Source organism: Choloepus didactylus, chromosome 1, assembly GCF_015220235.1.
Source record: "Choloepus didactylus isolate mChoDid1 chromosome 1, mChoDid1.pri, whole genome shotgun sequence".
NCBI lineage: Eukaryota > Metazoa > Chordata > Mammalia > Pilosa > Megalonychidae > Choloepus > Choloepus didactylus.
In genome coordinates this window covers 77,625,482-77,638,616 of record NC_051307.1, presented here as the reverse complement: position 1 = coordinate 77,638,616, position 13,135 = coordinate 77,625,482, and the positions used below count along the sequence as shown (strand labels likewise).

At 35.9% G+C, this 13,135-nt stretch overlaps 1 protein-coding gene across 1 annotated transcript in view; it reads left to right on the top strand.

Moving 5' to 3' along the window:
- Window positions 1-3,925: 3,925 nt before the first annotated feature.
- Window positions 3,926-13,135, top strand: part of SLC9C1 (solute carrier family 9 member C1) — a 145,698-nt gene continuing 136,488 nt past the window's right edge. Inside the window, exons 1-2 of the mRNA XM_037813191.1 lie at window positions 3,926-3,993; window positions 8,026-8,222. Of these exons, the coding sequence (XP_037669119.1) occupies window positions 8,069-8,222 (154 nt within the window). The 5' untranslated portion in view covers window positions 3,926-3,993; window positions 8,026-8,068. The remainder of the gene's footprint in view (window positions 3,994-8,025; window positions 8,223-13,135) is intronic.

The following is a 13,135-nucleotide window of genomic DNA, read 5'->3' as shown; positions in this document are numbered from 1 at the left end:
GAGAGGCTAGGCCTGCCTATAATTGTGCCTAAGAGCCTCCTCCTGAATGCCTCTTTGTTGCTCAGATATGGCCCTCTCTCTCTAGCTAAGCCAACTTGGCAGGTGAAATCACTGCCCTCCCCACTACATGGGATCTGACACCAAGGGGAGTGAATCTCCCTGGCAACATGGAATATGACTCCCAGTGAGGAATCTAGACCCAGCATTGTGGGATGGAGAACATCCTCTTGACCAAAAAGGGGACATGAAGAGAAATGAAATAAGCTTCAGTGGCAGAGAGATTCCAAAAGGAGCCGAGAGGTCACTCTGGTGGGCACTCTTACGCGCAATATAGACAACCCTTTTTAGGTTCTAATGAATTGGAATAGCTAGCACTAAATACCTGAAACTATCAAACTACAACCCAGAATCCATGAATCTTGATGATGATTGTATAGAAATGAAGCTTATGAGAGGTGACAATGTGATTGGGAAAGCCATATGGACCACACTCCCCTTTGTGCAGTGTATGGATGGATGAGTAGAAAAATGGGGGGGAAAAAAAATGCACCCAGTGTTCTTTTTTACTTTAATTGTTCTTTTTCACATTAATTTTTATTCTTATTATTTTTGTGTGTGTGGTAATGAATATGTTCAAAAATTAATTTGGGGGTTCAACACACAACTATATAATGGTACTGTGAACAACTGAATGTATGCTTAGTATGACCGCATGGTATGTGAATATATCTCAATAAAAATGAATGTAAAAAAGAAGAGAGAATGTCTTTGTCCTTAAGAAATATAGGCTGAAGTATTTATTGATAATGGCAACTACTTTTAAACTGAGTTAAAAAAAAAAAAAAAAAACATGAGCAACAGACTTAGACACTTCACAAATAAGAATATCTAAATGGCCAGTAAACATGAAAAGACAGGTGTTAAATACTCATTAATCAGTTAAATTAAAATTAAATCTACAAATGCAATAATGCTAAACCGCAACAGAAAAACTAAAATTAAAAAAAAAATTGTCAATATGAAGGGTTGACAAGATTGGTGAGCATTTAAACTGGCACATCACTTGGCAAATGTTTTGGCCATATTCATTAAAGCTGTTCTTTGCATGCTTTTCCCCCACTAACCCATTCCTAGGTGTACACCCAAGAGAACTGAGTCAATATGTCCGTCAAAAGACATGTGCAAAAATGTCATAGAAGCTTTATTTGTGGTAGCCAAAACTAAAAATAACTCAAATGTCCATCAACTATAGAATGGGTAAATAAATTGATGACATTCATACAATTGGATTCTACCCAGCAACTAAAAAAGAAAAGAAAACAAAACTATTGCTACACACAGTAATGTAGATGAATGTCATGGATATAACAATGAGTGAAAGAAGTCAGACACAAAAGAATATATGCCATATGGCTCCATTTATATGAAATTCAAGAACAGCAGAAATAATCAATGATCATAGGAATCAGAATAATGGTAATTCTGGGAGAAGGAATATTGTTTCAGAAGGGGGACAGGAGATATTTTGGGGTGCTGGAAAGACCTTGTATCTTTCTATGGGTTTTAGTTTCATGGTGGATACATATAAAAGTTTTTTTTAGGTGGAAATCTAATATTTGTGCACCTCAAACACGTTATAATTTAAAATTTAAAACAAATGCTCTTCTATTTTACATTAGCAAACACTCTAAGGGACATACACTGGATATCCTTGCAATCCAGAATTACACGATTTTTGAGACCTTTATTTTATCTCTTTTCTTTTAACACATCTGCTTCAACACCAGCTCTTTGTACCTTAATCCCGACTACACTCACTGTTCAGCTTCATTTAAACATACAGCCTCCAACCTACATCCTTATCTGTCAAGGCTGATGGTACCACCCAATGCCCATTTCACTAAACTACTTACAATATCTTGAGCACATGATAGTTTTCCCCAAAATCCACTGTATACTTAAGCTTAGTTTATCCATCAAAATCTACTAAATCATTGCCTCATTTGTACCAACCTCCTATTAATTCTCAGAAAAAAACTGTAATTTTCTTGAATAATTAACCTAACTACTTCTACTATAGTATATACTACACTACTGACAACTATTTTTTTTTATATACAAGTAAGCTACTTACGGGAAGTAATCACTTTTCCCTTTTCTCTACATTTCCAAGGCTCTCATGTATGTAGAAATAATGCAGATATGGTGAATTTTTAGCCAGACACCCTCATTTCTTCCCCAAACTCATCCATTAAACCAGTTCCTTCCTTTCATAATAAAGCTCAAATCCTGCTTCCTCTGAAGAGCCTTCCTTGATCGACTCAGCCAAATGTAATCCTGACCTTGCTTATCCTTTAACGTGCTATTTACTACACACCAAAATAATTCTGAATGGACATGGGTCAAACCATTTTTTTAAAATTAACCTGTTAAAACCTGGATGTAAATAGGTTTTAATATGTATTTAACTTCTTAATCATAAAGGTGGCCTTCACTTAAAAATGGAAGAGGAAACCACACAAAGATCTATAGAGATTAGTATACATAAAATTTTAATTTAATAAAGGTGAAAATTTTAAAAGTAAATAACAGATGAAAGAAAATCACCCACAGTATTGTATTATAGAAATAAATATAACTATTTATTTGCCATTGAATTCCAACAACTAAATAAATCAGAGAAAAAAAAGAAAAATAATTATTCCTTATAGCCATTGGGTGGAATTAAGGATGGAACTGAAGACAGAGATGAAGCACAGAGAAAAAAATAAAAAAGTAACTTAAAAAGAGACATCAACATCTTTCTCATAAAAATTTAGATACAGTGACTGAAGCTTTCATTTGCTCTACTAATTATAGCACTAATAGAAGATACATGCATGATTCTTATATTTCCATTTAAACAGTTACTCAGAAACAATCTCAACATTGAGTTCATAAACATGTGCACCTCATCACTTTTTAGTTTCTCTAACAGACCAATCCCTAAAATGGATTTACGTTATTAACTTTGTGAGGAGAATCTCTTTCAATATAGTCTATTGTTTTGTGGCCACTGGGAGACTTTGAACAAGAGCTATGAATGCTGCTTTTCTGCAATCCAGGAGGATAATTACCAGTAAGTACTCTTTAGCATTTATTTCTGTCTTTGGTGGGTTTCCTTTTTTCTTTCCCACACCTTGACCTCTCTTCTCTGCACATCAGCATCCCTTCTCAGAAGCATCAAAATAGGTTCACAAAGGCTGTGTCTAAGAGAAAGATGAAAGTATAAAAAGAAAAAAAAACACATGCAAAATAAGAATCTAGATTTCAAAATAATTACGATATTTCTCCTTCCATATTTTGTGATGAGAGTAGGGATATGAAAATTGGCTTTGTTATTATTATTAAGTAATTCAAGTTAAAATATTCTTTACATATCTAAAATAAAGCATTTAGACAAAATGAGTATATCACCATTACTGAATATTTCCACATACTTCTCTGAGTGAAAGCCCACCTTGCCTCATTGTCTTGATTTTATTCTTCAGTATACCCAGAACAAGCAATTCTCTCTCTCTTTTTTTTTTTTTCCTAACCCAGCAACCTGTGTTCTCATATTTCAAAGTATTTTCTATTTTATCTTACTTATCCAGGAAGCTCACTCCTGCTAGAAGTCTGAGAAAGCAGTGTCTACTGGCCTTTGTCCGAAGTCCAGTGACCCAAAACTTTAACATAACACAATTTCTGGAGTCTCTTTTCACCACTTGCTTATTTGTTTTAAGAGTGCACCACATAGTCTTAACGCTTCAAAGGCTGCCTTAAGTGCTCCGGGGCAATGTTGCTGCCCGGAGCACCTACTAGACCGCATTTCATCAGCCAATCAAGTCAGGAGTTATCAACCCGAAGCCAATGGGTGCAGACCAGAGGCGGGGCTTATTGAAAGGGTCTGCGAGGGTGCAGTTGGTCTTGGCAGTTTTCCGGTGAGCTTAATCGCTGAGCTCCAGTTCTCACGTACGTATCACAGGGTACTCCTCCTAAAGCTCTGAAAGGTGAGCCCTCCCTAGTTTCCCTATCAGGGTGGTCGTTACCTTCCCCACAGGTAGTTTCTCTCTCCTAGAGAAACACACCTCCACAGTATTCTGGTGTCGACTCAGCCATTCCCTCTTGGAGTTTCCACCTTTCCTGTGGCAGCCAATCAAGGACTTTCCCAAAGATCAAACTTCCTCTCAATTTGAATCTCTGCCCATTAGCCCCTGCCCCTCTTTCATTACACTTCTTATGTCAGTTCTTTCCCAAACTATTCACTTGACACATGTTCCTTTTGGATTAATGAGGCATGAAAATCAAGTCAGAGGAAAACAGAGTGAAGCTGTGAATCTTCTCTGGTATATAGAGGAAGGATTCATTCTTAGTGAAGAAGCATTAGGAGTTCAATAGATCACCCACCAAATTCCCACCTTAGGGAGAGGCATCCCTAATTTTGGTAGACCCTAAGATAATCACTAGAAATAATTAAAGGAGAAATCTAGGATTTTTTTTTTTTTTTAAGAAATGCTTCAGTGAATAAGATGGCTGCAGGGTTGTGTGGTGAGATTTACTGAGGAGAAACCCAGCTTTAGCTGTTGATATGAGCTTTGCAACTAGTGAAGATTACCTGGATCCCCACACAGTGCCCTCTTCAGTATAATTTTGTTATCTAGTTCCTGCAAAATATTGCCATTTAAAGGAAGATGTTCCTACTTTCCCGGAAGTAGTGTGATAGAGAATTTTTCAAGGCTGACTGTTGGGGACAAATCCACATGCCGTTTTTGAGAAGGCAATCATTGATTACCTCTACATACAAAGGGAATTGAAATATTAGCTAATTTGTTGGTAAATTAGAGAGTCTATGTGGTAAGGATCGACCAATATTTTTTCCTTAATGAGACATGGACTGATAAATGTATTCGAAGCTGTCAGAAGTCAATTTAAGCTGAGGAAGAGTTTTAACTACACTGAAAATCTGTTTATTCTCACTGATAGTTCTCTACCCATGCCTTTTAAAATGTTTAAATGGAGTAATAGTAGCAATTGCTTTCCAACTTAAGATGAGCTTGCTTCTCCATTAGGAGAATTTGGAGGAGAGGTTGAGGAAACCAAAATGAGTAACTGCCAAATATTCATAGCCAGATAGTCACATTCTTTTGAACTTGATCATATGTATCCCTGAATTTCAAGGCAAGTCAAGACCCAGGGTAATTTTATTTTCTAAAAAGAATTTATTAAGATTGAATTTGTAAATGCTTATTTAAGTTTTAAACAATTTTAGAAATGAGAAAAAATGCTTATTGGGCCATATATCCTTTTCATGTGGAAAACAACAGCAGATAGGCAGACAATCAAGTTATAATACTAACTATATTAACTATGTTTATATTTAAATATGTTAAATTCTGCAAGCATTTATAAATGTGTAATTATGATGCAGAAAATAGTTTTCCTATAGTTTGTATGGTCTAGGATGCTTAGCCTTGGAGTAATAGTGGGACAAGTTAAGAGATGACATTGACAATATTTTCCTGAACAGTTTGATGTAAATTAAGGGCAGATATTGCCAAATCAAAATGTCTTTAATGGTGGGGACTTCCCCTAGAGCAGTGCTTTGTAACCATGGCTGCTTATTAGAATTACTGGCAAGCTTTTAAAATTCTCAATACAGAAGTTGCTCACCAAATCAATTAAATTTACTTCTGAGTGTGGCACCCAGGCATCAGTACTTTTCCAAATTCCTCAGGTGATTCCAATGTGCAGCCAAAGTTGAGAATCTTTGTTTTTGGGGCATAGTTGAACTGTTTGTCTCTCTATTGTTTATATTATCATCAAGATCTCCAGCTCCTGCCATGTTCAGGGGAAGTTAAGTAATTTAGAAATCCCTTGAGAAAAAATAAAGCAACAGCCACTGGCATGGGGAACTGTTCTAACACTCACAGCTAGGTTTTGCTGTTAGTAAAAGTTAACCTGATGCTCACAGTTAGGCCATGTTGTTCTGTTAGACATAAACAGTCACACCGAGCACCAACATCAGATAAGTCACTCTAAGACCATAATAATGTGAGACAAAAACAAGGTCACCCTGCAATCCATAAAATACCTAAATTCCCTCTTTCAGCTAAAGTGATAGTTGCTGCTTTACCCATTACAGCTTTATCCTCACTTTATTCTGTGCTCCCTAATAAGATTGATTGAGATACCCAATCACAGAACTGTCCTTGCTTTCTGAAAGCATCCAATACAGAGTGAATTCCCAATTCCTTAGATCTTCAAAATTACCCAGACAAAGCCCAGATCCTATAATACATTCTTTCTAGCAACCTCTTAACTGGGACACCCAATGGTTCCCCTTGGTGAGTAGTCTCCCTCGCTTCAACAAATAATAAACCCTAATCAACTACAAATGTGTTCCAGGTAGTGTTTGGATGACTGACATTGCTATCCTTTTCTCAGAAAACTTGACTCAAAAATATTGAAAAGAAGTTGGTTTGAGACTGAAAATTGAGCAACACTGCCTTTGAATTGGGTGGATTACAGTGGTCCCTAACCTTGGTGACACATTAGAATCACCTGGGGAGCCCCAGTTGCACCCCCAGAATGAATTAAATGAGAATCTCGGAAAACGGTACCCAGGTATCAATTTACATAGTTAAACAAATAAAAATAATAAATACAGGGAGAAGAATTACACAGACCAGAAAAGTATATAGATGAAAAACTGAGGCTAACCAAAATTTAAGTAAGTTGCTCAAAGTCTTTCAACCTGAAAGATGCAGCCCATCAGCCTTTGCATCCAAGCAGTCCAATCACAGAATCTGCACTTTTACCTTAGAGCTAATATAATACAACCATTATAAATGGTGTTTGCAAGACTTTTTGTTGCTGGTAACATAATACCAAGTGGATGGTATGCTTGTGGGTGATTTTTTTTTCTTGGCTTTGAAATGTTTGCTCATATTTTTAAAGTGCTCATAATAGGCATGAATATATTTACTTAATTTTTCTCTTTAGAATTTTGATTTTATGATCAGGAATGAGTATATAAGAACACATAAATTATATATTAGCAACCAAAAAAAGCAATTGCTTAATTATGAGAGGAAATTTAATAATTACTAGTTGGTTGCTCAGCAAGGCCGCCAGATGAGATGCTAAGTGTGAACAGTAGAACGTGTTGAGCCTTTGTTATAAAAGATAGAATTAGTACAATCCCCTGCAAGAGCTTTAAGTCTCCTGTAAAAAATTTACTTTTCTTTTCCATGGGTAGCATGTTTGATTAACTAACTGTGACTATTATCTGTTGCTTCAAACCAAAATACATCAAAGTCCACATTGTTCCTCTTCCAAAAAGTAATGAGATAGAACATGTAATATCTCCCTAGTTATGTCCTTTTGGTTTCAATATTTTTCTTATATTGCTGGTTGCTGTATAAATATATAAAAATTAGAGAAAACCCAGTCCATTAGTGTCCAAATGAGATGAAAGAAGGCTATGATTGAAGATCGTCATGGTCAATTAATTTGTGTCTGGATAAAACATCAAAAGAGATCAGAATAGTCTTTCCCCCATCCCATTTCCCACTTTGTGTAGCTGCCAGAACATGCTTCCAGAGACTCAGAAAAACAGAGGACAAACCCAACAGTTATCTACCCTGGAGCTAAGTGACCTGCACCAGCTTGTAGTGCCAATGACTGGTGAATGGTTAAATGAAGAATCTTTCTTTCAAATAGTTGGATAGATGCCAGGTGGATAATACCTGAGTAGTTCTTGGCATTGCAGGTGAACACAGGGTCACACTGAACCGTAGCTGTCACTTGAGGTTGTGCCTTTTCCATTTCATTTTAATTGAAAGCATCATATTAGGGAGAGGCATCCCTAGTTTTGGCAGACCCTAAGATAACAACAAGAAATAATTAAAGGAGAAATCTAGGATTTTTTTTTTTAAGAAAAACATTAGAAGTCTATCAAGAAGACAAATCTTATACTCCTTTAATCCTATCTGTGTTTTTCAGAGAGCCATGAAAGATGGACTGAGGAAAGATTGTAAGGGACAACATGATGCACTCAGAAAACGAAATTACAAATGCCACCTTTCCTAACAAAAGAATTAGTAGCTCATGGCTGGAATTTCTCAAGAATGTGTTTTTGAGTGCTCCAAAGGATCTCCCTGAAATTCTTCTAATATTGTCTTTAATCTGTATAGTTGGAGGTAGGTGTGACTCTCTCTTCATCTGAGTTTCCTCTAAGGATATACCTTATAAAAGCCACTATATGGAATTAAGGAAAGTAACTGCAATAGGAAATTAGAATTTTGTTCCTAAGTTTATACCTATATCCCAATATTTTCAATCAAATGCATATAACAATAATCTGCCTACATCTTTATTGGGTTCAAAGTGTTCACACCTTCTTCTTTGCTAATTAGATATAAGTGACAGGAGAATAGAAGCAGATAAGCAGAAAATCAAGGTTTGGGGAATGTTTTGGTTATCTCAGTTATTGACATTATAGTTTGATTCATGTTTTAAAGATAGACATCCCACCTCTTTTTTTTCACATGGCAAAGAGTTTTTGAACCTCTGTATGGTTGGGTTACTTTTTTAAAAAATTAAATTCAGTTTTATTGAGATATATTCACATAGCATATAGTCATCTATGGTGTACAATAAGCTGTTCACAGTACCATCATATAGTTATGCATTCATCACCCCAATCTATTTTTGAAGCTTTTCCTTACACCAGAATCAGAATAAGAATAAAAAATAAAAGTGAAAAAGAACACCCAAGTCATCCCCCCCATCCCAGCCTATTTTTCATTTAGTTTTTGTCCCCATTTTTTTACTTAGCCATCCATACACTGGATAAAGGGAGTGCGATCCACAAGGTTTTCACAATCACATTGTCACCGCTCATAAGCTATATTGTTATACATTGGTGTCCAAGAGTCAAGGCTACTGGGTTGGAGTTTGATAGTTCCAGGTATTTACTTCTAGCTATTCCAATACATTACAACCTAAAAAGTGTTATCTATATAGTGCATAAGAACGTCCACCAGAGTGACCTCTTGACTCCATTTGAAATCTCTCAGCCACTGAAGCCTTATTTGGTTTAAATTGGTTGGGTTACTTTTTAACCTACTTGGTAGGGAGACACTTTTCCCAAATGGCATATTATGTCTAGCTCTTATGAGAAGAAAACAACGTTGTAGAAATTTTTAAATGGTATGTTTTTTGCATTTTCCTTTACCTAATTGAGGACTGTATTACAAAGACCAAAAAAATTAAAATTGAAGGCAGTGTTGTGATATTGCTTATTGAACTTGGTAGCAATGATAAACGTTAGTTAGAGTCCTTACGAGCTTTCTAATATGTAATAGATGATGATTTTTTAAACTTTTTATAGTCATAACATATACACAACTCAAAATTTCCCATTTTAACCACTCTCAAGTGTGCAATTTGATGGTATTATTTAGATTCACAATGTTGTGCTATCATCACCACTATCCATTACCAAAATTTTTTCTTCACCCCAAACAGAAATTCTGTACCCATTAAGCAATACTCCCTATTCCTTCCATCTCTGGCTCTTGTTAACCTGTAATTTTGTTTCTGACTATGAATTTGCTTATCTTAGACATTTGATATAAATGAAATCATACAACGTTTATCCTCTTGTGTCCGGCTTATTCCACTCAACATTGTCAAGTTTCATCCATGTTGTAGCACAACCCATTCCTTTGTAGGGCTGAATAATATTCCATTGTGTGTATAAATTACATTTTGTTTATCCATTTATCTGTTGATGGACACTTGGGTTGCTTCCACCTCTTGGCCACTGTGAACAATGCCACTATGAACAAGGGTGCACAAATATCTGTTTAAGTCTCTGCTCTCAATTGTGTGGAGTATATATTTAGAAGTGGGATTGCTGAGTCTTTCAGTAATTCCATAAACCTTCAGAGAAACTGCCAAACTGACTTCTGCAGTGGCTGCACCGTTTTGCATTCCCACCAACAAATATATAAGGGTTCCAATTTCTCTACATCCTCATCAATGCTTGTTATTTTGCATTGTTTATATAATTGTCATCCTAGTGGTTGTGAAGTGGCATTTTATTGTGGTTTTGATCTACATACCCCTGGTGACCAATAATGTTGAGCATCTTTTTATGTACACATGGCTCATTTGTTTATCGTCTTTAGAAAAATGTCTCCTCAAATCCTTTCCCCATGTTTTAATTGGGTTGTCTTTTGTTGTTTATTTGTAGCCATTTTTATATATTCTGGATATTAAATTCTTATCAGATATATGGTTTCTAAATATTTTCTCCCACTCTGTAGGTTGTCTTCCACTTTACTGATAATGTCCTTTGATATACAAAAGTTTTACATTTTGGTAGAGCCCAATTTGTCTATGTTTTTCCTTTGTTGCTGTTCTGGTTTGCTAAGGCTGCTGGAATACAAAATACAAGAAAGATTGCCTTTTATAAAGCAGGTTTATTAGGTCACAAAACTAAGTCATCAACAAAAGGATACCTTCACTGAAGAAAGGCAGATGGCATCCAGGGTTCCTCTGTCACATGGGAAGACACATGGCAACATCTGCTTTTCCATGTCTCCTGGGCTCCGGTTTCAAAATGGCCTTCTCCTAAATGTCTCTGGGTGTTTTCTCTCTAAGTGTCTCTGAGATCTCTTCAAAATGTCTCTGCCTTTTGTGCTCTCATAGAGAATGCCAGTAAACTAATTAAGACCCACCTAGAATGGGCAGGGTCACATCTCCATGGAAACAACCTAATCAAAAAGTCCCACCCACAATAGATCTGCCCCCACAAAATTGAATTAAAAGATCTTGGCTTTTCTGGGATACATAACAGTTTCAAACTGGCAAGTTGCTTGTGCTTTTTGTGTCATATCTAAGAAATCATTGCCAAGATGAAGATTTGCACCTGTGTTTTCTTCTAATAGTTTTATAGCTTTATCTCTTAAATTTAGGCTTTTGATCAATTTTGAATTCTTTTTTGTATATGGTATGAGGTAAGGATCAAACTTCATTCTTTTCCTAGGGAATATCTAGTTGTCCCATACCATTTGTTTAACAGACTGTTCTATCCACATTGAATGGTCTTGACACCTTTAAGTACCAGTTGACAATAGATGTATGGGTTTATTTCTGGACTCTCAATTATATTCCATTGATCTATATGTCTATCCTTATGCCAGTCCCACAGTGTTTTGATTACTGTGGCTTTGTTGTAAGTCTTGAAGTCTGGATGTGGGAGACCTCCAACTTTGTAATTCTTTTCAAGATAGATTTAGCTATTTTGGATTCCTTGTGGTTTCATATGAATTTGAGAATCAACATTTCTATTTCTTCACAAAAGGCTACTGGGACTTTGATATGGATTGTGTTGACTCTGTAGAGTGCTTCGGGTAATATTGACATCTTAACAATATTGTCTTCCTATTCATGAGCACAGGATGTCTTGCCACTTACTTAGGCCTTCTTTAATTTCCTTGAGCAGTGTTTTCTACTTCCCAATGTAATTGAATAGGTCTTTCACCTACTCAATTACATTTATTTCTACATATTTTTTTCTTTCATATGATATTGTAAATGGAATTGACTTAATTGCCATTTCATATTGTTCATTGCTTGTGTATAAAAATGTAATTGAGTTTTTTAATATAATTTAACTGAGATACATTCACACACCATATAAGCCATCCAAAGTGAACAAAGTTCACAGTATCATCACATATTTGTGTATTACTTACCATGATCATTTTTAGGACATTTTTATTACTCCAGAAAAACAAATGAAAAGAAAAAAGAAGACCCCAAGCATCCCATACCCCATACACCTCCTCTTATTGACCACTAACTTTGCACTCTACCCAATTTCAAGACTTACAATAGAGGTAGGATGACTAAGACAGTATAGCATTGTCAGAGATAGATATAAAGATCAGTGGTCTCATGGAAATTAAAGAAACTGTTGACCAAATTAAAAAGATTCTGGACACTCATAGTACAAGACTAGAAGAAGTTGAACAACGAATCAGTGACCTGGAAGATGACAGAATGGAAAATGAAAGCATAAAAGAAAGAATGGGGAAAAAAATTGAAAAAATCGAAATGGACCTCAGGGATATGATAGATAATATGAAACGTCCGAATATAAGACTCATTGGTGTCCCAGAAGGGGAAGAAAAGGGTAAAGGTCTAGGAAGAGTATTCAAAGAAATTGTTGGGGAAAACTTCCCAAATCTTCTAAACAACAAAAATACACAAATCATAAATGCTCAGCGAACTCCAAATAGAATAAATCCAAATAAACCCACTCCAAGACATATACTGATCACACTGTCAAACAGAGAAGAGAAGGAGCAAGTTCTTAAAGCAGCAAGAGAAAAGCAATTCACCACATACAAAGGAAACAGCATAAGACTAAGTAGTGACTACTCAGCAGCCACCATGGAGGCGAGAAGGCAGTGGCACGATATATTTAAAATTCTGAATGAGAAAAATTTCCAGCCAAGAATACTTTATCCAGCAAAGTTCTCCTTCAAATTTGAGGGAGAGCTTAAATTTTTCACAGACAAAAAATTCTGAGAGAATTTGCTAACAAGAGACCTGCCCTACTGGAGATACTAAAGGGAGCCCTACAGACAGAGAAACAAAGAAAGGACAGACAGACTTGGAGAAAGGTTCAGTACTAAAGAGATTCGGTATGGGTACAATAAAGGATATTAATAGACAGAGGGGAAAAATATGACAAACATAAACCAAAGGATAAGATGGCCGATTCAAGACATGCCTTCACGGTTATAACGTTGAATGTGAATGGATTAAACTCCCCAATTAAAAGATTTAGATTCACAGAATGGATAAAAAAAAAATGAACCATCAATATGTTGCATACAAGAGACTCATCTTAGACACAGGGACACAAACTGAAAGTGAAAGGATGGAAAAAAATATTTCATGCAAGCTACAGCCAAAAGAAAGCAAGTGTAGCAATATTAATCTCAGATAAAATAGACTTCAAATGCAGGGATGTTTTGAGAGACAAAGAAGGCCACTACATACTAATAAAAGGGGCAATTCAGCAAGAAGAAAT